Source organism: Dreissena polymorpha, chromosome 16 (assembly GCF_020536995.1).
Source record: "Dreissena polymorpha isolate Duluth1 chromosome 16, UMN_Dpol_1.0, whole genome shotgun sequence".
NCBI classification, from domain to species: Eukaryota; Metazoa; Mollusca; class Bivalvia; order Myida; family Dreissenidae; genus Dreissena; species Dreissena polymorpha.
In genome coordinates this window covers 13,579,058-13,604,641 of record NC_068370.1, presented here as the reverse complement: position 1 = coordinate 13,604,641, position 25,584 = coordinate 13,579,058, and the positions used below count along the sequence as shown (strand labels likewise).

The window sequence follows — 25,584 nt, the reverse complement described above, 5'->3', positions numbered from 1 at the left end:
ATATGCAGCTTCATGAGATACACATGCATGCCAAATATCAAGTTGCTATCTTCAATATTGCAAAAGTTATGGCCAATGTTAAAGTTTTCAGACAGACACACTGACTGACAGACAGACAGACGGACTGACAGTTCAAATGCTATATGCCACCCTATCAAGGGCATAAAAAATAGTTTACATCAGATATAGCCCCCTTTCATATAGTCACACCCAGGTTCTTTGAAATAGAAATACTATGTTACCTAACTATTATTTTGTGTGTCACCAAATGTCGAATTATATGAGTTTTTATCAGTTTGAAATAAAAGCATAAAAGGATAAAATGATTGAAAGAGTTGAGAAAATAGAGAGTCAGTTAATCAATATTGCCGAAATTCACAGTCAAATACAGAAATTGAACAAGAGGGCCTGAAAGGCCCAAGGTATCCCCCGCAACATATGCTTTGTTTGAGGATGGGTGCAAATTGGATGTATGAACATAATGATAGATGGACGGACGGAGGACAATAACACAAAACTAAGACAAAGGAAGGTTATATTCATACCAAGTTTCAAAGAAATCCGCCATCATCCTCTTATGCATATATATACTCATACCAAGTTTAAATGAAATCCGCCAAAGCACTTCCAAGATATGGCTCCGGACACAAAAGTGCCTATAGTAAAAAGCATTTTTTCAAGATACAAAGGGCCATAAGTCTGTTTTTAACAGATGGTGTACAATGCCATTTGGCGTGCATCATTCTCTTATGCATATATATACTCATACCAAGTTTCAATGAAATCTGCCAAAGAACTTCCAAGATATGGCTCCGGACAGTAAAAAGCATTTTTTCAAGATACAAAGGGCCATTAGTCTGTTTTTAACAGATGGTGTACAATGCCATTTGGCGTGCATCATCCTCTTATGCATATATATACTCATACCAAGTTTAAATGAAATCCACCAAAGAACTTCCAAGATATGGCTCCGGACACAAAAGTGCCGGCCGGCCGGACAACGCCAAAACAATATCCCTCCGCCTCTGGCGGGGGATAATTAATTGAATTAATGAGTGTGATTGGCCAAGAAAAGCATTTTAAGAGATAACAATGGGTGACTTCTGTTCAATTATAGAGATATTAATTTATTAGGATCATTGGACTTCCTCCGCTCCTGACTACAGTAGCCAGAGTTTATTGAGGCAACCAGGGACAGTTTTTTTGAACCAACATGTGAACTTCTACACAAGATATAACAAGATGCGTTTGTGAAACACAATGTCCCCCTATATGATGTTTGACCTTGAAGGATGACCTTGACCCTTCACCACTCAAAATGTGCAGCTCCATGAGATACACATGCATTTCAAATATAAAATTGCTAGCTTCAATATTGCAGAAATGACATCACATGAGCAATTTTGACCCATATATTTGATCTTGAAGGACGACCTTGACCTTTCACCACTCAAAATGTGCAGCTCCATGAGATACACATGCATGCCAAATATCAAGTTGCTATCTTCAATGTTGCATAAGTATTCATAAAATAAGCGATTTGGGCCACATATATTTGACCTCTGACCTTGAAGGATGACCTTGACCTTGACCTTTCACCACTAAAATTGTGCAGCTCCATGAGATACACATGCATGCCAAATATCAAGTTGCTATCTTCAATATTTCAAAAGTATTCATAAAATGAGCGATTTGGGCCACATATATTTGACCTCTGACCTTGAAGGATGACCTTGACCTTTCACCACTCAAAATGTGCAGCTCCATGAGATACACATGCATGCCAAATATCAAGTTGCTATCTTCAATATTGCAAAAGTATTCATAAAATGAGCAATTTTGGCCACATATATTTGACCTTTGACCTTGAAGGATGACCTTGACCTTTCACCACTCAAAATGTGCAGCTCCATGAGATACACATGCATGCCAAATATCAAGTTGCTATATTCAATATAGCAAAAGTTATTGCAAAATGTTAAAGTTGGCGCAAACCAACCAACCAACAGACCAACCAACAGACAGGGCAAAAACAATATGTCCCCCCACTACTATAGTGGGGGACATAAAAACTCTCAACAACCAAGTGTAGTTCATTTGGTGTTCTCAACTTCCTAGCTATTAATTAATAACTGACAATTATCAGTGTGAATGCTCTTTGAATTCAAGTGGTATATGTATCATTAATTATTGATTGTAAATCCAGAGTAAATGTTTTGGCCAAAGAAAACTTATATGATAAAGGAGACTATGATGCAATGACCACAGAGTTTTCAAAGTCAAATGGGATGCATAGGGAAAATAACTACTTGTTGCATTTATATATGTTTTTTGGGGGGGATTGTTTTGGACAGCATTGGGAAATTTGTAGTTTTCCAGAGAGCTTTCAGTACTGCCCCAGTGGATGTGATACATAGTTACTCAGGTTCATTTCCCCAAAATTAGGCACTCATCATTATGGTATACATGCACATAACCCAAATAGGGCCTTCTTGTTAGGAGAAGGACCTGATAACACACAATTACCAAATAATACACAAAAATGTGATCTTGAAATATTAGTTTCTTTTCCTGACTGGAAATTTAGTAAGAATAATAATACAGTCCACCTTGTATTTAGCGACCAATCAAGGGAGTAACCGAAAGTGGTCTTTGAATAAAATGGTCTTTAAAAAAAAAGATTATTCTGGAAAAAGTAAAATCATCGTCACTATCAAATTCATAGACGAATTATATATCTTGTTATTTCTTAAAATTTGACAAATATAACAAGAAATGTACATTTCCAGAAAGGAATTTTTTTTCTGCGTTGAATAAGACAGAGTTCATGGAAATCGCTGCACAATAGATGAAGTCATTGCTGTTCAAAGCTATGCACCCTCTTTTGGGGTCATTTTGAGTTGAATACCTTGTTATTATACTATTATACTTTTCTGGATTAATTAAGCATTGTTTTTTTCTAAAGTGACAAAAAGTTCTGAAATAAATTACATCTTATATTTTTATACAGTACATAAATAATATTGATACAGATCGTACAGTATACTGTCCTATGTAACGTAGAATGTAAGTACATAAAACAACACAGACAGCGGTGCGAAAAAGACATGCATAAAAAGTTGCTGAAGCTTAGAAGAGTGAATAGAAACTGCACCATATCTGTTTTGAACATATGCTTATTAAATCGACAAAGATGAGCATACTAGATCTAGTTAGGTAAAAGTCAGTGTTAAAAGCTCATGATAAATAAAATTACGCGTACACGTTACACCGTAATGCCTTCTTCGGATTGGTTCATACTTAAATCAGTTTCATGACATGGCGACAGGTCAATGAGCTGTACGTATGTACACATAAAAGCTCAGAGCATTCAAGAAGAACTATTTTCGTATCTAAATTTTCGGACACGAAATTTTGTTATTATTTTTAAGTGTCCGATAACTAAGAGTAATAACGGTATTTACTGTGATAACCGATAGAACCTGGGTTCCTTACCCTGAGGGGGCTATTAAAGAGGCTGAACAAGTCTGCGGCCCTTATAGGGTATTTTGTATTTATGAACTCCGCTAACTTGTTGGTTAATTTTTCCGGGAATTTTCCGCATGTTGCATCAGCCGCATATACGTATATTCGTAATAAGTATCGGTGATTTTATTTTAAACGAAACACCAAGTCAACATTCAAATTAACGTTTACAAACAATATATAAAAATTGCTACATAAAACAATCTCTTTTAGTATAATATTATTTTTCAAATATTTCGAAACTAAATAATCCAAGTTGTTGGACGCTTGCTTATTTTGAACACAATGGAGATTGACAAGTTTGATTGGAATTGTGACATGGAAGTCAACCTTTTCCATGCCTTAAGAGGACACAAGCCAGTGGGTATGAAACCCTTAATTTAGATTCACATATTGTATTGTTTTATTGAACCGTTGTATCTGTCACCGTTTTATGTTTTTCGTTAAGTCGGCTTGGAGGTAACATACAACCAGAAAATAGGTTGAGAACTACTAAACATAACTGTTTTACATTTAGGCCTCCTTTTTAGCTCACCTGAGCACAACGTGCTCATGGTGAGCTTTTGTGATCGCCTTTTGTCCGTCGTCCGTTGTGGGTCGTGCATTGTCCGTTGTGCAACATCAACATTTGCCTTGTTCACTCCCTAGAGGCCACATTTATTGTCCAATCTTCATGAAATTTGGTCAGAAGATTGGTTTCAATGATATCTTGGATGAGTTCGAAATTTGTTACGTTTTTTAGCTCACCTGAGCACAATGTGCTCATGCAGGGTTTTTTTTTTACTAAGAAAGTGACGCCGATAATCGGCGTCTTCCCCTACCAAAATTTTTCCCCTCAAAATACCATTTTCCCCAAAATATAATACTTCCCTTCAAAGAAATGTTTGTTTTCCTTTAGGTCAGTCGACACTTATCCAATTTGTACCATGTATAACGATCTCTCTCTCCCGACGAAAACACAAAACTGGGAACCCCAGTGATTCTAAATATAGCAATTAAAATACGTCATGAAAATTTTATCCCGGCAACTGACTGTGACTATTTCACTGGATTCCGATTTTGCGCGAGTAGGGTATTTCATCAATTAATTACCGGGAACCAGTAGAATTTTCATCCGGGTTATGTGGAAGACAATATGTTGACGCGAAAACTGAAAACATGTCTCACAATTGGCGTAATTACACATAAAAAATAAAACTTTCGGACTCAAAAAATACCAAAACAATCGACACATTTTTTAAAAATGATTCGCCATCGAATGCCGTTGAAACTCATTCCGAGGTAAGCGATATCGGACATGAAAGTGAAAGTAAACAATCGGCAGGTGACGCACCTTCTTCTAACACTGTAGCAGATAATGAAACTGAAATCTCACATTTAACATCGTCCCCCGGCCCCAGTTCAGAATTTCCCATTATTAAATCTACCCATGCAGCTTTATTTTCAGACGAAACGCAACCAAAACGGGATATTCGTTTATTCAATTCTCATGTTTACGAATCCAGATACCCATGGCTATACCACAGCCAAACTAAACATTGGTTTATGTGCAAATATTGTGAGCTGTTTGGATCAAATAGTGACCAAAACACTTTTTATGTCACAACTGGTGCTGTGTTAGGGGACAATCCCTCTACAGGGTTTTTTTTTTACTGAGAAAGTGACGCCGATATTCGGCGTCTTCCGCTACCAGAATTTTTCCCCTAAAAATACCATTTCCCCTCCAAAAATATAATTTTTCACCAAAATATAATATTTTACCAAAGAAATGTTTTTTTTTCTTTTGGGAAGTCGACACTTATTCAAATTGTACCATGTACAACGATCTCGCTCTCTCTCTCTCTCCCGACGAACACTCAAATCGGGGAATCCCAGTGATTCTATATATAGCTCTTAAATTACGTCATGGAAACCGGGCAACTAATCGTATTAATCATGTGACTTTTACTGGATTCCGGTCTTGCTCGAGAAGGATGCTTCGTCAATTAATTACCGGAAACCAGTCGAATTTTCATCCGGGTTATGTGAAAGCCAATATATAAACGTTAAAACAGAAAAAAGTCTCACAATGGGCGTTCATACACGAACAAAATAAAACGTTCGGACTGGAAAATATTAATTGCGTTGACGCATTTTTTAAGAATAAATCATCAAAAACCGTTGAAACCCAGCAGGATTCGAAGGTACATGTAATCAACATCGATTAATACTGTCGGATTATTGTGAAAGTGAAAGTAGACAATCGGCAGCTGCCGCACCTTTCCCTTCCAATACTGTAGCAGATCTAGATCGTCAACCCATTCATCATGAAATTGAAATCACAATATTGACATCGTTCCCCGGCCCCAGTTGAAAACATTTCCCATTATTAGATATACCCCATCAACTTTATTTAGGACTTTGACTTTAATATCATACGTGTTCATGTGTTTAAAAACAAAAAGGTCAGAAACATGCCTCTTTTTCTAAAAAAATCCCTCGGAAGTTTGTAGGTGAGTTATAGACATTGAAGTGAACAGTTTTTATTTTTTCCCCAAATATGTCTCTTTCGCGCTCGATTTTCCCCTTTTACCCAGCGTACAGCGTCTTCCCCTTTTTCTAAAAAAAACCCCTGCTCTAGGAGACTAGAAACACACAATAATAGTGATACACACTTGGCTTCAGTTGAAAAATACTCAAACTTTCAAAGCCAACGCAGTGTTGTTAAATTGCTCGCAACTGCAGCTGTAAAGCAGCAAACAGATGCCATATCTCGAAATAGAAGTTATGTTAAGAAACTTTTCAAAACAGTTTTCTTTATGGCCAAAAAGAAATGGTCCCAAATGAACATGGCAGACTTGGTAAGATTCATGGGGGATGTTTGTGACCCAGAAATAAAAGACATTGCTTCGGAGTCTGTCAATTATCTGTCCAGTACATCAGTCACCGAGTTAATAAACACACTAAGTGAATTCATGGAGAGAAAGGTTTTGGAAGATTTAAGGAAGGAAACGTTTACACTGTTGGCTGATGAAAGTACTGATTCCTGCAACAGAACCCAATTTTCATTGTTTGTCAGGTGGGTCAGTGCAAAGGGCCCCGTGGAGCACTACTTAGGCCTTATAAACATGGATAAAGTAACCAGTTTAGCTCTTTTGACAGCTATTGAAACATTCTTCAGAGGTAAACATCTACAGTTAGAGAAAGTAAGATTAGTTGGACTGGATGGTTGTAACACCATGAGCGGTGAAAATAAAGGTAAGCATATGTATGCATTAGTTTCAATAAATTAATTTATTGAGGGAATGTTTAAATTTTTTAAATAATACCAAACAAATCTTTGTAATTCTAGAAATCCTTACAAGAAATCTGAAAGCAGACGACTTAACTTTAAATCAGTAAAAAAAATATAAAAATAACTGGGTCCGTATTATTTTTCATTGGAAGTTGGAAACAATGTGGCAAATGGAGAATTTATTCATGTAGTTTTTAACCAAGTTCTTCTTTTGTTTCAATGTTTATATCTTAGATAAAATAAATCTCATTTTAATCTGATTTTAATTTTGCATATTAAAGGTCTACAAAGAAGAATTCGACATGAGAGTCCCCTTTCCATTTATGTGAATTGCCGTAACCATCGCATAGCTTTGTGCTTCGTACATCTGCTTAAGGAAAGTGATCTTTTGAAGGAAGTTGATGGTTTACTGATTTCCATATGGAAACTGTTTCAATATTCTCCGAAGAAAGCAGCTGTCTTCCAGCATATGCAGGAGGTTTATGGAGAAAGGCCAATCAAGTTTGTCAGAGCTGCAACAACAAGGTAAATGGCAAGAACTATTTTGATAGCAGCAATAATTGTATCAATCAGTCAGCACGCAAATTCTTCTTTTTGCAATGTTTCTTAAGTCGTCTGCTGCAGATGCGTTAAAAAATGAATATAAAATTCATTTCGTAATCACGTGTTAACAGAACACACATTATTTGCAGGTGGTTGTCACATCTTCGGGCATGTGTTAGGTTCATTAGTAGATATGAACAGCTGTTGGACACATTTGACGCTCTCATAGAAGACTCCAGAGAACCCGAAGTTCAGGGGATCAGACAGTCAGCCACAAATAGAGGCGTCATTGCCATGATTCTTGTACTTGCTGATGTGTTAAAGCCTGTGAACTATCTGTCCCTTTACCTACAGCAAGACTGTGGCACATTCACGGAGTTATCAGCTAGAGTAAAGAAGTGCACAGATGATCTGCAGGACATAGTTCATAACTACCAGAACATGACTCTGATGGGACTAGAATTCGGGTAAGAACTAGAATTAAAAACAAGGTGTTCAGAAAAGCCCAGTTGTCACTTTCTGGTTGCTTGATAGTTGAAAGTTATGGGTTCTTTTGAGAATAACTTTAAACTAGTTGTGCATGTCTTGTGGACCAGATTCATTAGACAACTTAAGAAAAGGTAAACAAATTATGATGAGCAATTTCTTGTTTAAAACACAATCTTTTAATTGTTTTCTCAAACTTACTAATGTATATTATTCATTATGCAAAACACAAATAATGTTGAGGGTTTTATATTTTTTCCAATTTTAATATGTTCAAAAGTCTTCTGCTAGTCTTACTATGAAACAAAATGTCGTCTGTAGCTAAGAGTTTAGAAAAAGTAAGTTTTGGCCTAAATACTGTAGTGTGATGGACAGATCAGGGATTAAAAATCACTTACAGATGACAGGCAAGTGATTCCAAAATTATTAACGGTGAACCCCATCATGGCATGTCATCAACAATTCAGATGTCCATCATATCTGATTTGCGACTTGTCAGTCTTATTAACTAATTAAACTTTCCAGATGACATTTCTTTTCATTTCCAGTAAGTGTGAGGAGATGTTTGACATCATTACAGATAGGACTACTCTAGCTAGACGTGTGAGGGCTGGGGTCCAGATGGAAGCAATCAACCCAGAAGGTATGAGTATATGATCATATCATTTTCTCTTTTTTTGTTAACTGTAAATTACAATGTTAACAATCTCACTGTAATGCACCAGATGAATAGAAAAGAAAATTATTCATAGTATATAATCCAAACATGTTTTGGAGTTGAGCACTGTCTAGAAGAAGTAGAACTACACCGTTTCTACAGTATGCATGTTGAGTGTTCAGACGATATAGAATATATTTATAAGACCATCATTCATCCATTATAGTAAGATAATTTAACTTGAAATCATTTGCCGTTCCATTCGTGTGTGTTCACATAATAGAATTAAAAATGAATGTAAAAAAATGTATTTCAGGATTTTTGAGACTGTATGGTGTGCCTTTGGTACTAGCTCTAGTAAATGAGGTAGAGGATGCCTTCAGAAACCACTCAGCCGTGCTATCTGCCTTTAGTTTCCTGGATCCAAGTCACCTGCCAGAAGAGGCAAAGGATGTACATGATTATGGAAAGGTTAATCATTTTAAAAGTTTATATTTGTATTTTTTTTCAAACAATGCCTTTAAAATGCCAAAAGGAAAGCACCAACAGATCTTTTGAGTGAAAAAGGCTGAATAACATTTAAAATTTGAAATGAAGCAGAAAACATTGTGACAAAATGAAAAATTGCTCACCATGCATTTTAAATAATTTCCTGAGTTGTCTCTTGGCCTGTAGATACATGTGTTAAAATGTGTATTCATTGGGTATGAGTAACACAGTATGGCTCGAAATAAACACAATATTTATTGGATGATACTGTAAATCATACCTTTGAAACAGGTTTAATTCTAACACTTATTCATAATAATTTCACAAATAAGATACATACATGGCTGTCACATGAATGTAAATTATCCACTCATATAATATAAATGATTATCTAATGACAATTTTGAAAAAAATATTTTTTTGTTATGTTTCCAATAATGCATGTGACAGTGTGGTATATCTACTAGTAATGACATGTGTATGTACTACATGTACATAGTACCTTCCATCATGGGAATGGTATGATCTGTTTACAGGATCATGCAAATGTATTGTCATCCTTCTATGGGTCAGAGAAGGTGGATATCTATGAAGGACACAGAAAGATAGTCCCCCTTGAGCTAATGGATCAGAAATTAATTGAGAATGAGCTCTTGGCTTTCAGAAATCAACTCTTTATGATGAAGTAAAGATAGTAAACAGTTCACTGTTTAGTTAATTTTCATTCATCAGATGTTCAAGTTATTATTTTCATTTTGTGTACAACTTCTGCTTGTACTTACCAATAACAGAGCATGAATTAATGTTCACTTTGAGTTTCAGTTGCTGTGTTAGTTTTCCTTCATCAAACATTTCATGTTGCTGTTGTTATTTGTTTGGCCTGCCAGCTTCTGCTTTCAGATAGTTGAGGTTCTTTGACTACTGTTTATAACCTGTTAATACTTTTTTTTACAGTTGTGTAGGTATATTAATACAGACATTGTTAAAAATATCACTTTTTAATTTTTGAGATTTTTTTATATCAGACCAGTGATATTTTGCAATAAAATTTTTACTGACATAATAATGTATAGTATTAATTGTTCAGCTTAAGTTTTTACTTTTAAGACCTGAAACACTAATATTAGCTGTAATAAAGAATTGTTTTATGAATTAATGTAAGTGACTTATGATTAATGTACAGGTTTCTGTAATTACTTAAGGCAACTGTTTATTTTGGATTTAACATTAAAAAACAAATTTAGTACTATTCAGTCATAACATAGTCATTATACTATTCAGTCTTTGGTGCAGTAGAACACAGACAGTGAATAAATAATAATTTAATGTTTATTGGCTATTGGAGAAAAATGACATAATTTACTTTTATTTTATAACTGATAAACATTTTAACAATGAAACTGCATACTTTATACTTCATTGGTTTAAATAGACGTTTAAATGTATTTTCAGAAGAAAAGGCTGTGACACACTGGGGAAGGTGTATATGCCCAAGATGACATCATGCAGGAATCGTATCCAACTGTACTCCAGCTTTACAAACTTGCCCTGTTGGTGCCACAATCAACAGCAGTTGTAGAGAGAGGATTCAGTGCCATGAACGACATGTGTACGGACTTAAGGTCACTAGGCCAGCAGACCCTGGATTCACTTATGAGAATCAACCTCTACCAGGAGGAGCTGTTAGAAGAGGACTTGGAATTAGTTGTTGATCTGTTTAAGAACAAAAAGGAAAGAGATATGCCTCTGTAGACTAGATGTAGACTAAAGAAACGTTGCAAAAAAATGTGCTTGCTGACTGATTGATGTATATAAGACATTGAAATAAACAATTTTTATTTTTTCCCCAAATATGTCTCTTTCGCACTCTTTTTTCCCCTCTCAACCAGCGTCCAGCGTCTTCCCCTTTTTCTAAAAAAACCCTGTCATGGTGAGCTTTTGTGATCGCCTTTTGTCCGTCATGCGTGACCGTCGTCCGTTGTGCGACGTCAACATTTGCCTTGTTCACTCTCTAGAGGCCACAATTATTGTCCAATCTTCATGAAATTTGGTCAGAAGATTGGTCTCAATGATATCTTGGATGAGTTCGAAAATAATTATGTTTGCTTGAAAAAATGGCTTCCAAGGGGCGGGGCATTTTTCCTTATATGGCTATAGTAAAATCTTGTTAACACTCTAGAGGCCACATTTACTGTCTGATCTTCATGAAACTTGGTCAGAAGATTCATCCCGATAATATCTTGAGAGAGTTAAAAAATGATGCCGGTTGGTTGAAAAACATGGCTGCCAGGGGGCGGGGCATTTTTCCTTATATGGCTATAGTAAAACCTTGTTAACACTATAGAGGCCATATTTATTTTCTGATCTTGTGAAACTTGGTCAGAAGATTTGTCCCAATAATATCTTGTTATATCAGGTGAGCGGCTTTGGGCCTTTCATTAATAAATGTTTGCACCCAAGGAGTGGGGTGGAGGGGGGGCATTAAGCACTTCAAGTGTGCTTTCAGCTCCCCTTTAACTACTTGGTTGATGATAGAACTCCTTCTAGTCTTAACAATCTTAACTCCAACCAGCAAAAAAAAACATGTCATAATTATATTAATCCATTTTCCTGAAGTATTCACCCTGATTAAAGTACATAAGGAATGCTTAATTTGTGGATACAATTAAATTGCTTCTCAATTAAAAAATATGTATGGATTAATCACATGGGGATAAAATATATTTTATTCAAATCTAAAAGTTTTTCTCATATAAAATTAAATTTAAATTAGCTTCCCTTTACTTCACCCTTTCACATTTGTTCTCAAAGGGACCGCCATATCAAAAACTGTCAAAGGTCTCTTATAAAACAAAAAAAATAGTGCAAATGATAAAAACTTATCCCCAGTATAAAGTAACTACAAATGTATTGATTTATTGCTTTATTGCTGTGTTTGTTGACACGTTATTTATAACTGCTGTTGGTGTAGCATGTAGTTCTAGCTAGACATCAGCATAAGTGATATTGTACGATTTATTCAGTGAAAAAGCATTTAAAATCTCATGTAAACCTTTTTACAAAAAATGTAACTGGTTAACTGATCATTTTGGTTAACTGGTTATCCGGTTAACCTCTTGCATCTCTACTGATAAACTATTGCTACTAGAGTGTTGAAACTTTACAAACATGTTATTGTTAACCAGCAAGTGAATTTGCAAAAATCCTTATTTTGGTTTGCAAGTTTTATAACGCAGAACAGTTGCGGCCTCTTTTTATGTAAAAAAAAAGTACCACGTGAACTTCCATATTGGCGGATTTTGCTGAAAAAATTACAGCTGAATTATTTTAATGTGTAGATCATGATTTTTCAGATAGGAATTTTTTGCTGTAACCTTTTTTGGCTGCATTATAGAGCTTTGTCTTTTTGTCCACTGTAGATTACCGGTACATGTGTATAATGGATTTGTGTGTCCAAACATATGTATTGGTGACATCAGTGTCTGTGATACATTTCAAGAAATAAGAACTGAGTCTTTATGAATAAAAATTTTAAGCAGTGGACCATCTCTCTACTATGTAGTGGACCAGTTGTCTATTTACTTGCCCTATTACAATAAAGTGTTTTCAATTTGCAGGGTACAAGACAAAAAAGTCTTCACGAGATGAAAATACATGTTAATAACCACTGATCTGATTGGATTCTTGCCTGTCATAATAATAGTTATTAAGTTTTTATGAACAGTGAGAGTCAGAGATTGTCTGGTAAAACATAAACATCACAATCACATGTGACAATATCAAACTATAGCTTGACTTGCATTTTTATGCCCCCGGTAGGGTGGCATATATCATTTGAATTGTCCGTATGTCCATCAGTCAGTCTGTCCGTCCGTCCAAAAACTTTAACATTGGCCATAACTTTTGCAATATTGAAGATAGCAACTTGATATTTGGCATGCATGTGTACATGTATCTCATGGAGCTGCACATTTTGAGTGGTGAAAGGTCAAGGTCATCCTTCAAGGTCAAAGGTCAAAAATACGAATTCAAGGGAAGTAACAAGCTTTAAAGGGAGATAATTTATATTTATCATTTGGTAGGTACAGATCATTTTCACAAGGGAAGTAATATAAAAAAAATACTTCCCTTGTGAAAAATGATCTGTACCTGCCAAATGATATAATCGAAAGGGATATAGTAAAAAAAATTCAATCAAAGCGGCGAAGTAGGGGGCATTGTGTTTCTGACAAACAAATCTCTTATCCATTGAGTGTTTTAACGCATTCACTTGCAAATTGAATAATAATAATAGCTTAATTCATTTTAAATAATCATGAATTTGAGGAAACAGTTTGTTTATGTTTAGAGGAAATCCAGAAGTGTGCCTGCTTTGGAATTAATATACTGCAATACATGTTTGATTCCTGGCTGTTGTCTTTGTTAGTTGATATGGATAATTTAGTAGTGTTCTCTTTATTATCAGATCAAATGCCAGTAGCAGGCCAAAATTTGGTTGATTCAGTCCACAATCCACGATGTAACGTAGAAGACTGAATAAGTTTATTTTACAATTGCAGGTGTGAACAGACATTTTCATATGCTCAGCATTCATGAAAAACTGTCAACATTATATAAGAAGATCACAACAAAACATATATGGGGCTACCTGAGTGAGCTATATGACCTTAGTGCACTGGTAAAACTAATTCTTTAATATTTTCATTGGAATTGATGCTTAATTAATACAAACAAACTAGTAAGGATTGAGATGTTTTTAATTTGTTTGCCAAAATGGTCTCTTCTCAAATTAATGTTAAAAGCTGATGAGTTGTGGATTTTTTTAAATCAGAATGAACAAATCATTTCAATTAATGTACCTTATCAGAAAGTTGTAAGTCCAAATAAATAAGATACATTGTATTTAGTGTTGACCAATTAAAAAAGGTTGACAATTAAGTCTCCGAGAAAGACCGGAAGCCTTTACTTGTGGCAAGGACTGATTTTCCTGTTACTATTTTCAAAACTCCAATCAACTTGTCAGCTAACTACAATTGATACTCGGTCTGAATTTTTAGGTGGCCATTAAGGCTTGTATTCTGGAATTGTTTCTTGGACCTCGTACTGTTTTACTGGCCTTGACCAAGAGTGGCTGAACATTCACAGAGACTGGTTCCCACCACATGCTTAGGATGTTGTCTAAGGTACAAATCGTCATAATGGTACATGTACAGTTTATTTTCCTTTCAGAATGAATCAGAAATTATTCCATTTCCAAACAAGGAAAATGAATTTGAACTCCCAGAGGAAGGCTACACTGAACTAAAAGAGAAATGTTTCCCCAGACTGTCCCATCCTGCTTCAGACTCTGAGGAGAAACCTGATAAGACAGAGACAGGTGAGGATCTACACACAGTTCTATCAGTTAACAACGATTTGTGTTATCACAAGTTCCTGTCAATATTTGCTTCCCCCAAGCTTTCAGTGATAAACCAGGTTGTTGGTTCATAGGCCATGGAGGTTAATTATTTTAATATCAGCATTTTTAATTTCAGTTGTTAATTGACTTTGAAATACATAAAATTTATAAAATACAAAATAATATTAATAATGCCAATATGGTCTCCCTGTTGATCTGATCAAATGAGGGAACTTACCAGTTATTGGCATAAGAATGTGCACCTAGTACTAGTGAAGCAGCTTACCCAGGAATGGTGGCAGTTGGTAATCTGACAGGATGTCATAACTGAAATACTGTTGACAATTGCAAAAAATCCAAACAAGCAGACTTAACTGAAATACTGTTGACAACGGCAAAAAAGATCCAAACAAACTATAAGTAAATAAAAACAGTATTATTACAACACAAGAAAATAATGGATAGCAAAGATATCAATATACTTTGATAAAAATACGCCACATACTTGAATATGCACTTTATAGCAAGTCTAAATCAATTTTCATTATTATTGGGGTAAAAACTATATCTAGAAAATAGGGTGTGTGATAACTAATAGTAAAATTATTACGTTATTTGTAGGTTGATGTTACACTCTATAATCAACATTTACTTCTTAGGCCCCAAGGTAGTAAAGCAGGAGCTGAAGCCCACAGTGGGCACTCCAGCTATCAACACCCCAGACAACTCACCCAAGAGGAAGAGAACCAGGCACACCCCCAGCACTGCTAGTCCAGCAACCCCTGATGCTCCTCCCCCAAAACGACGCAGATGAAGGATCTGCCCTCAAAATGACTTGTGCACTTGTGCCATCCACTCAAATGAAATTATCTTGTAGAAACAGAAAAAATGTTGCAGATGCCCAAAATTGGACACATGGATTCCTAATGACCAGAAGAGTCATAGATCTGAACTGTTCATTTTGAAATTTTACATGTATAAATGTTCATCACATTTTATATAATTCCTGAACTAAAACATCATGTCCTGTTTGTTGCAAAAAAAATTAACATTGCCATGGTGAAGGTTTTTGTTAAGCCGACCTGAACATAACCTTGGTTGGGTATATGTGCATGAGTGGGAACAAGCTTGCCCATACTGTAACTTTGTCATTAATTTTGCAATTGTCCAATAACTTGCCGGAAATGTTCGCCATCATAAGCCAACCTTATGTTTGTAACAACCATCTCCCTACCTCAAAGTTCAAGGTCATTTTTAGAAGTCAAATTTTGCAATAAAACTCCAGACTTCTCAAGACTGTAACTTTTCATGCAATTTTGATATAACTTACCAAAAATGACCTTCATGAGTAGATAAGAGTGACCTTAAGTAATAAGCTGAGAGGTAGAGAGATGGGACCTTAACGTTAAGTAATGAGCTGAGAGGTAGACAGATGGGAGATAACCGCAACACCTAAAGAGGCCAAAGGTCAAATTTGACAAAAAGAGATTGTCAGAACTGAAATATTGTTCTTTATTAGGCTATTAAAATATAACACAACTATGATGACCACAATTTAGGAGATTTCCTGTCAAGTGTAATACATGTCTTACTGCCTCAAAGGTTAAGGTCACACATAGAGGTTGAAGGTTAAATTGGCCATATAAAAACCAGTTTGGACTGTAACCTCATCTTTCATCACGCAGTTTTAACATAATTTGCCACAAATGATCACCATGTGGAGACTGTGTTCGACTGTCATGTGTAACAACCGTATCTCTTTGTCAAAGGTCAAGGTCATACTTTAACACCAGAGAAGCAGTATAAAAGGGCCACAAACTTACAAAATGTCTACCTTTCAGTTGTACACTGGTGTGTAAACAGCAAAAAACAAAAATGATTATTTTCCAAATATTTAGGTTTGTATTTAATATTTTCCGATGAAATTTGGCATACATATACTGTAAAATCATTAAATTTCGTATGGTACGGATTTTCGTGGATTTCGTTGGTCCGCCGAACCACGAATTCAAGTACCAATGATTATTTATACATTTTTAATCCGAAATCGGTCATTTGCGAATGTCATTTCTGACATTTCTTTTGTTGTCGATTGTCCGAGATATTTGTTTTTTGTAATACCAGGTAGTAACTTCACTTCAGTAGGTCACATTACACTTAATCTTGACTAATTAAAACATTTCGAATTGAAAATGTTGTTGTCATTTTCCACTAATTTGACGTAAATTATTTATGTTAGAACTAAGATGTTTATGATTACTTGCATGTATGTATGTATATTACTAGCATGATAAGAACTACGCTTCCGTTTACGTCCATTGACCATTTCTTCTACTTCATCGTTAGCGGCCTGTGTTAATAAAGCTGCAGTCGTAGACTGAGCCTTTGCTGGGTCGGGCAATCCTGCTATAGTAGGAGAACGTGTCTGACCTGTTCCCGTTTTCAACCATTTTGAAAGAGACATTGTTTGATTGAGATACGCTAGTTAATGCAATATGTTGTTTCATTGAAAAGTGTTTGGTTAATAATACTTTTATAATCAAGCACGGTATATAAACTGTACATCAACGACTGTCCTCTTTTACGGGACGCCATCAAATTAACAGTTTGTAGATTTATCACATATGTCAATTAGTTCCAATTAAACTTAAAAGAGACATCACGGTTTTTCACATGTGTATTTTGGGGACCTTATTACTCAATTGTTACTACTAGGGGACCATTTGCGCTGTGATTTACAAATATTTTTAAAACAACATTGGTGGCAATTAGCGAGTGGGGACCCACAAGTGCGCCGCTTTTTCGCTCTTATTGACAATTATCGGCAACACTTTCATGCTTCAGTGCACATTAACCTCGAGTTTTGCTGTCAACACAGAAAAGCAGATTATGCTTCGTTATTACTCTGGTCGTTTTAATAAAATTTTAATAATTATGACGGTAATTCTTCCCCGAAAATTTGAAATCCACGAAATTAAGTTTCAACAAATAAGTTGTTTTTTATTTGAAATCCACAAAATAACGTGCCAACGAATTAGTTGTTTTTTATTAAACCACCAAATTTCATACCGACGAATTTCTATACGTTTACAGTACTTTAGTATACAAACAATATGTATGTGTAATTTGGTGGTTGTAATTATAAAGTTATTGACTTACAGAATAAAGTTTTTTGTTGTCTGCTTGAAATTCAAATTTCCCTGTAAATGCTAAGCACCGCCCACTTAAAAAGGTTATGAACTTCTCTCAGCCAATAGCTAGCGGATGACTCAAATCAAGTTTACATGTAAATACAGATTCAACACTAAACCAAATTGCTGTCTCCCAAACACATGTTTCTGTTTAAAAAACACTAATGTTATCAGCAAATCACTGGCAGATAAACCCAGCCCACTAGTTAATGTAGATTAACATTTTACCACCGCAAAATCAAGCAAGTGAGATCCGGCTTTTAAGGGTCAAAGGTTAAATTTGGACATAAAGCAGCTGTTCTGTAATGAAGCTTCATCATTCATCATGCGATTTTCAAAAAATTAACCACAAATGTTCACCATGAGGAGAAGGTATAGCCTCTTAGGTGAAGGTTAAGATCACACTTAAGGCCAAAGGTCAAACATTTGCATGATACAGCTTGTTAAATGATGACAAGTATGATTGACGATTACTTAACTTGTTGCAGATATGGGAACCAATTTGCCCAGTAAATGAAATTAATCATAAGCATCATTATGATGTTTAAATTATGTTCATAATCAGATATTGTACTACATATTGTTATTGATTGCTTACAAGTTTGAATATTGGCATTAAAAGGTTTAGAAAAAAAGTTTATGTATTCCATGGTAATTCTTGTAAAATATTTTATGTTTGACCAGCTTCATGATCTGTTTTGGAATATTCTGTAAAACTGTTAAAGTAATGGAGTATGCCTAGTTTATAACAGAACATTTATTTCGGTTATATTATTTAAACTTGTTGTTTTTTTAATAACCTTTGCCAAGGGCAGAGGGATATAGAATTGGCATTGTCCATCCGTCTGTCAGCCTTTGACAAAATTTATTTTTGGTGGGAGATCAATTCAACGACATTGCTAGTTATATCAGAAACCAAGACAATATTCAAGTTATAGAGAAATATACGAAAATTATTCGAAAAACAACAGTATAGAGATAAATAAAAATTCTACTTAAATATTGAAGAGGTTGGCGGTGGGGGTGTGTAATATTTCTTGTAGCTTGATAATAATAGTTGTACATGTATGTGAGAAGTTTAATTGATGTCAACTTCGGAAATAATATGCTGGTGGTGACATCAAACTCGAAAATAAGTATCCGTAATTGGAAACGGCAATTAAAGTATTTTATTACCCCCACTTTTTGACAGTTTTCGCACCGTCGGTCGGTCAGTCTGTCTGTCTGTCCGTCCGTCACAATTTTCATGTCCGCTCTCTAATTAAAGTAGTTCTCATCGATTTTCACCAAACTTGGTCAGAAGTTGTATCTAGATAATGTCTAGGCCACGTTCGAACATGGGTCATGCTGGGCCAAAAACTAGGTCATGGGGACACTTAGTGCGTTTCAAACATTCAGCATGGTGTCCCCTCTTTAATTCTAGTAGGTTTTTATCTGATCTTCACCAAACTTGGTCAGAAGTTGTATCTAGTCAATGTCTCGGCCAAGTTCGAACATGGGCCATGCCTGGCCAAAAACTGTCGCAGGGTCACTTAGTGCGTTTTAAACATTCAGCATGGTGTCCGCTCTCTAATGCAAGTACTTTTCATCCGATCTTCACCAAACTTGGTCACAAGTTTTATCTAGACCATCTCTGGGCCAAATTCCAACATGGGCCATGCCAGGGCAAAAAGTAGGTCACGGGGTCACTTAGTGCGTTTTAAACATTCAGCATGGTGTCCCCTCTCTAATTTAAATGGTTTTTATCTTTATAAAAGCATTCCCAACCCCCAAACGGGTACGGGTTCGATCCCCACTCGGGGATCGTTCTCTAGATCTTCCTAAAAAGACACCAAGTACTAGTAATAGGCCCAGGAAAAGGACTCGAGAGCATTTCTATAAGCCTGAGGCTTTCGATGCAATGGAGCTAAAATAAATTGGTTTAAACTAAACGGGCGGTATAGATATGCAAAGACCTATAAAATACATTATACATATATTTTATAGGTTTTTGAGATATGCAATCCTTAAACAGGCGGTATAGAAATGCAGCCTTATATGGTACCCCTTAGAAGGGGTTGGGTGGGAATTGCAACGATTTACCTTTGTCCTCCTTATGTAGCCATCACTTAAAAGTGTGGGTGTGTATAGTTGCCTTTCTCTGCCTTATATCCCTGCCACTTAAAAGCTGGAGTTTAGGGTTGGGGTTGGGATGTATATGCAGATTTGCACGAGTGGGTAGGGCAGGTAAAGATTTTGTCCGTTCGTATCGTTTGCAGCAGAGTCAGGATAAAGCTGATCACCAGAGATCAAGCATCGAAACACCCCGAATACCCCACCGTACCTAAGCTACTCTTTAATTCTGAGGAATTTGTTGGTAGTTGTACACGAGGACAATGGCGTCCATGCTGGCCATTTTTTACCCAACGCTTTCATTAAGCTGATTTTTTGGTATGTGAGTCTACCTACATAACAAACAGATGATGTGTTAAATGTGTTCCGGTCTTTTGACTTTTGGCAAAGTTATGAGCCTTTGGCTTATAAATGTTTTCTATAAATAACCGTTTCTGGAGGTTTTTTAACGCAACGCTTTCTGATATTGAGCTCAGTTTTTGGTATGTGTAAGTCTACCTACATGACTTACAGATGAAGTGTGAAATGTGTTCTGGTTCATTGACTTTTGGGTAAGTTATGGGCCTTGGTCTTAGACATTTTCTCTGTAATTTCTGGAGGTTTTTTTATGCAAGGATAAGCTGATATATTGAGCTGATTTTTGGTATGTGTTTCTACCTACATGACTTACTGATGAAGTGTGAGATTTGTTCTGGTCCGTTGATTTTTTGCAAAATTATGGCCCTTGGACATATTTGTAATTTTGATTAAGGAAGTACAATGTAACTGAGTAATGAAATTGGGTTTTACCTTGATGTATCTACTTCGTTACGAATAAAGTATCCGTTTCTCTCTTTCTTCTATTGATGGACGTTGCCGAACGTTGAATAAAACATCACATTTTTTGTAAATAAAAGTTAAACTTAAACACAAAATTTAATATTATTTCATGATTGGCTAGGTATTTATACAATTAACGTAAGATTTGTTTGGTAGCTGTAAGTTTAACATACATAGCGGATTTGCTTTGAGATGAGAAATCTGTAACCAAACGTAAACCATAGACACAGAATATGTTTCAACACAACAGTGTACCGATGTAAAGGTTCAGGAAATCAAAGCGCTAAAGGCGCTGAGGTTGTTCACTATTGCATAATCTTAGACGCAACTCAGTTTCCAAAATTATGTTATAGCTTTTTATATCGCAAGTTTGAAATAATTACAACCCATTCAAATTTATAAAGAATGTGTCTTAAAGCACAGGTCGAGATGTGGGTGCACTGTTTATCCTCATATTTATTTTAAAGAGATAACTTAGACAAAAGAAGAACAATATTTCTTTGTTATTCGAAATTGGTTGCTGCACTGGCAACCATGTTTAGAATTTTGGTTGCCTTGCTAAAGAATAACAAGCATAGAATCATGTACATGTTGTGTTATGTGTATCTAATACTTTATTTATTTCTTTAAATTATTGAGCAACAATTTTGCCGACATGACAGACTTTTAATGCATCATGTCTTGTGAGCCGAATCATTTCCTTGGCCTAATTGATGCACAGTCGCCAATTTGTATTCTATGTTTTATTGGATTGAGTTGTTTCAAGCTTTGATAGAGCTTGTTGTCCTGCTTTTTAGCCAACTGTATTCACCAACTTCTGAAATTGAGTTTCATGGGTTTAAATCTACTGGCCCCAGGCTTACAGGCTACCACTAAACCTCTAAGTTATTCATGATGTAAGATCTAACAGTGTACATTTCATGTATTGAACTCATTCCAATTGCAAGTCTGAAGACATTAAAGGCACCTTTTCACGTTTTGGTAAATTGACCAAATTGAACGATTTATTAATTTGGAGAGTTCTGTTGTTGTCATTATATTTTTTTCATACTCAAGGATTGCTTATTTAAAGTATAAAATACATCTCTCATTGTATGAGCACGGATGGCCGAGTGGTCTAAACGATAGACTTTTATTCCAGGGGTCAGTGGTTCGAGCCCAGTTTGGGGTAACTTTTTTTGTTTCTTTAACTTTATTCTTTCTTTTTTTTTTATGGAAATTTTAAGATCCAATGTTTACATTTATCAATATTAAGCATTCAATGACAAACTGTGAAAAGGTCCCTTTTAGATGTTTACTAACAAAATGTCACAAGGTAAACATTTAGAACTCATTGGTTGTTTATTTGATTTAAAAGTGATTTTTAGCGAGGCTGTTTTCATAGCCAGCTCGTCGTCCGCCGTCTGCCGTAGGCGTCATGCTAAAACCTTAACATTGGCCATAACTTTTTAAATATTGAAGACAGCACCTTGATATTTGGCATGCATGTGTATCTCATGGAGCTGCACATTTTGAGTGGTAACATTTCAAGGTGAACATCATCCTTCAAGGTCTAGGGTGCAAAAAACAAAGTAAAGGGGAGTAATAAGCTTTAAATGGACATAGTTATCTGACCTGTCCACGTATATATTTTTGTTAAATAAATCAAAGCGGCGCAGTAGGCGGCATTGTGTTTCTGACAAACACATTGTGGTAAAAGGTCAAGGTCATCCTTTACAGTCTACGGTAAAAAAGACAGATTTAAGGGGAATAAGCTTTAAAAAGGGAGAAAATTATTCAATATTGAACATAGCCACTTTATATATTTGGCATGCATGTGTATCTCATGGAGCTGCACATTTTGAGTGGTGAATCTACAGTCACGGTAGTGGCTTTTAATTATTTGCTACTAAAAATAGAGATTTGTTACAGACAATTATTTTCAAGGGAAGTAATTTATTTAATTATAAATCTCATATTATATATTTCCTTACCAAGAATTGAAGTTCTTTTCACAGTTACTGTACAGATTTATTATTTTGATTATTTATAACCCAAATGATTGATTTGTCAAAGTTTTTTTTGAATGATATAATTATAATTTCTTTGATGTTCATTACATTCCTGTGGACTTGTGTCCATAGATACATGATCAACTCTTTTATGAAAAAGAAAAAAACTCTGGCTATGATCTCTTTTAAACCTCAGGCCTCATTGTGTCACACCGGTCTTACCATCTATGTATAGAATGCCTCACGCCTTGTTTCTGACAAACACATCTCTTGTTGGGTCACTAGATTAAAGGTCATCGTTTTTTTTCAAATCATTGAAAGGAAAGATAATTTAAGCTCCGTTTTGGGAATACATGGCTTAATACATCATTAATTGTCATCCCAGTACCAGAGACCCTCTTTAAACAAAAAGCACCATCAAATCAGAAAGTGTCGTCCTTGATTACCTTGTGCGCACTGCACAGGCTAATCAGTGTGCACAGGACACCACTAACCACCCCCCCGTTGACATGCATTAAGCCCGTTTTTCCTGAACGCGCAGCCAAATGTACAGAGTTCGATGACAAACTGGCCAATGTCGCCGCATAAGCTGTAAAACACTATTGATTTCATACACTTACTCGCTGTCTGCAGTGTACCAGTGGTGAAGAATAAACAGGATAATCAGTGTGCACAGGCAGATGCGGTGGTTATCGTTCTTAGCGTAGTTAAGAGCATACCGACTTGAATTTTATGACAGTAACATGAGTTGACCGCAAGCGAAAAACTAAAAACTAGTGTGTTGACATACCGTATTACATGTTTTATTTCAAATCGATGTGTCTGCTGTGCTTTGTGTATATATTGCGTTTTTGAACGACAGTTAAGTTTCTTTTTGTCTCCATCAGCATGGTACTCTCTTATCAAACGGAATATGCATACGTAAAAATGCTAATCCTCGACGCAAAAAACAACATTATTTAATATTGAGCAACGTCAATTTAGGTAAACTGAATGGCCTTTCCTATGGGGATTGTCTAGCCGTTCGGCTTAATAAAGTTTAGACTTGTCATTCAGTGCTGTTAATCAGTAATTAGTTTGTTTAAGCTCATAAAAGTACACAAATTCTGCGTCCGCTTGGGCTTTCTTTCATGTAATACGGTTTCTAATTTGATTCTTTAATAAGTCGACGTTCCAAAGTAAGGTGTGAAAAACTGTTTTTAATGAGTTGCGGCATCGATATTATGAAATTCGTCAAAGGCGCATGGCGGTTCTTTTAAGCAACATGATTTAAGATATGAGCAACTTCATATGTCATACATGCGAAAAACAAAGACACGAATTAGCCTGTGTAGTGTGTATTCACACTGTATAATCAGCGTCTTTGTTTCCGCTGCATCATAACTAGAAATTACAAATTACAAAGCAATCATTGTAGTTTCGAAGATTTATTTGTATGCATAGTCGACATTACATGTATTATGCCCAATTGTCGTGAAATGGTGCCTCGTATTGTGAAAATAATTTTTTTTTTTAGCTTCATGCTGTATATGCTTTTGTCAAGTGCTATGAAAGCCATCATATTTAATTGTGTGCGTTCTATAAATTATAATACGTTTTCAAATTTGTGTCAGTATTTACGTTTCCCATTCTCGTTTATCGTTTTATCATATTCACGTTATGTTTTTTTTTATTTGTTTTGATATAAACTTTTCTCATTGTGATGTCGCAATTTGCATTGACTTAGTTAAGATTATTTACTATATATTTAATGTATACATTTGATATTTGCATGTACAATGCGTTTTTATATACTCCATAACTTTGATTTATATTGATTGTTGTAATTGTTGTTAGGCGAAATAAATTTACATTATTATATCTCCCTTTTTTACACCCTTTATATAATATGCCGATCGGATTTCCAAACACGACGAAACATAAACCAGACTGCAGATTCCGTGATGACGACTCTACGAGCTAGTCTAAAGGCTAGAAATTTCGAAATTTCAATATCTAAGTATATAAAACAAATGCACGGATTATCTTGTGGAACGTTCATGTAGCGAAAAGCAATTATCATCTAATCAGCCTGCGTGGTAGCACACAATTTCAAGTACATGTATTTGCACGTTTTCTCATGGCGCATGGAAAAGAAATCTGCACATATATCAATAAATAATCAATTTATTTATTTGTTATAACAGCCGTACGGCTAGAAGTCCCTATTGAAAAGACTATACGTACAGAGCCGTACGACTAGCCAATATAGGCTAGTCGTACGGCCCCGTACGACTAGCCCATATTGGCTAGTCGTATGGGACCGTACGGCTATAGCCACTGCCAAACTGAATATAGATTCTATTCGAAGGAAACACTTTAACATGTGTTGATATTGTGTTGCTGACAAATTAATTTGGGCAAACTGAAGATATGTTTGAACAAAAAAACTGTCGTTCACGTTTTACATGAAAATCATCGCTTTTTAAAAAGCGTTATTAAGTAAACGATGCTAACACAGCGAAGACCTTGAAGAAATAGCATTTAGTCGTACAGGAATCGTGGTCCTGTTTACAAAAAGTGTTTTTAATACAAAATACTGTTAAATTCAACAGTGTTATGGTAGATATATAACTATGCAAATAAACTATGGAATCATATGTTGAAATCAAAAATCTATAATACACGTATTTATAGATCTTTGGTTGGAATGTTGTGTTTTAAACTCCATTCAGCAAGATAACCTCTAGTTTTATCACAATGAATCGCATTTAAATATATATTAATGACATCGAATGATACTTTTAACTTATTTCAAAATGTTTAGCTAAAGAAACTTCAGCGAACTTTTTATATAGTATTGACGGACCTAAAAAGCGACATTTAAAGTTATGGTAGCCAGAACTACAAAACTTATTGATAAAAAATGTTATTAGTTCCCCCTGTTATGTTTTGCAATCTGATTTTGCAATTTTTTTTAAATACATCATTTACATGAAATAAGGTAGTTCTGGCTACCATAACTTTAAATGTTGCTTTTTATGATTTTTGACTGGCGCGACTTTATAGGTCAGGTCTGTCAATACTATATACGCTGAAGTTTCTTTAGCAAGAAATAA

At 35.4% G+C, this 25,584-nt stretch overlaps 3 protein-coding genes across 3 annotated transcripts in view; 2 read left to right on the top strand and 1 right to left on the bottom strand.

Moving 5' to 3' along the window:
• LOC127861925 (probable ATP-dependent RNA helicase DDX43) overlaps positions 1-3,643 on the bottom strand; it is a gene marked incomplete at its 3' end in the record, with an annotated part of 34,765 nt that extends 31,122 nt beyond the window's left edge. Inside the window, 1 exon segment of the mRNA XM_052400660.1 lies at positions 3,496-3,643.
• A 104-nt stretch (positions 3,644-3,747) lies between these two features.
• Positions 3,748-17,308, top strand: LOC127861918 (MRG/MORF4L-binding protein-like). Its single transcript, XM_052400650.1, has 4 exons — positions 3,748-3,889; positions 13,535-13,653; positions 14,205-14,352; positions 15,033-17,308. The coding sequence occupies exons 1-4, from the start codon at positions 3,811-3,813 to the stop codon at positions 15,185-15,187; spliced, it is 501 nt and encodes a 166-aa protein (XP_052256610.1). The 5' UTR covers positions 3,748-3,810; the 3' UTR covers positions 15,188-17,308.
• LOC127861913 (E3 SUMO-protein ligase KIAA1586-like) lies at positions 6,166-9,944 on the top strand. Its single transcript, XM_052400642.1, has 5 exons — positions 6,166-6,762; positions 7,081-7,324; positions 7,492-7,809; positions 8,377-8,471; positions 8,803-9,944. The coding sequence occupies exons 1-5, from the start codon at positions 6,324-6,326 to the stop codon at positions 9,042-9,044; spliced, it is 1,338 nt and encodes a 445-aa protein (XP_052256602.1). The 5' UTR covers positions 6,166-6,323; the 3' UTR covers positions 9,045-9,944.
• Positions 17,309-25,584: the final 8,276 nt, after the last annotated feature.

Excerpts from the sequence above, each read along its gene's own strand:
- LOC127861918 (XM_052400650.1), top strand. The coding sequence starts at position 3,811 with ATGGAGATTGACAAGTTTGATTGGAATTGTGACATGGAAGTCAACCTT. Across the intron at positions 3,890-13,534 it reads AAGAGGACACAAGCCAGTGG|GTGTGAACAGACATTTTCAT; the intron begins GTATGAAACCCT and ends TTACAATTGCAG. Across the intron at positions 14,353-15,032 it reads ACCTGATAAGACAGAGACAG|GCCCCAAGGTAGTAAAGCAG; the intron begins GTGAGGATCTAC and ends TTTACTTCTTAG.
- LOC127861913 (XM_052400642.1), top strand. The coding sequence starts at position 6,324 with ATGGCCAAAAAGAAATGGTCCCAAATGAACATGGCAGACTTGGTAAGA. Across the intron at positions 6,763-7,080 it reads CATGAGCGGTGAAAATAAAG|GTCTACAAAGAAGAATTCGA; the intron begins GTAAGCATATGT and ends TGCATATTAAAG. Across the intron at positions 8,472-8,802 it reads GGAAGCAATCAACCCAGAAG|GATTTTTGAGACTGTATGGT; the intron begins GTATGAGTATAT and ends AATGTATTTCAG.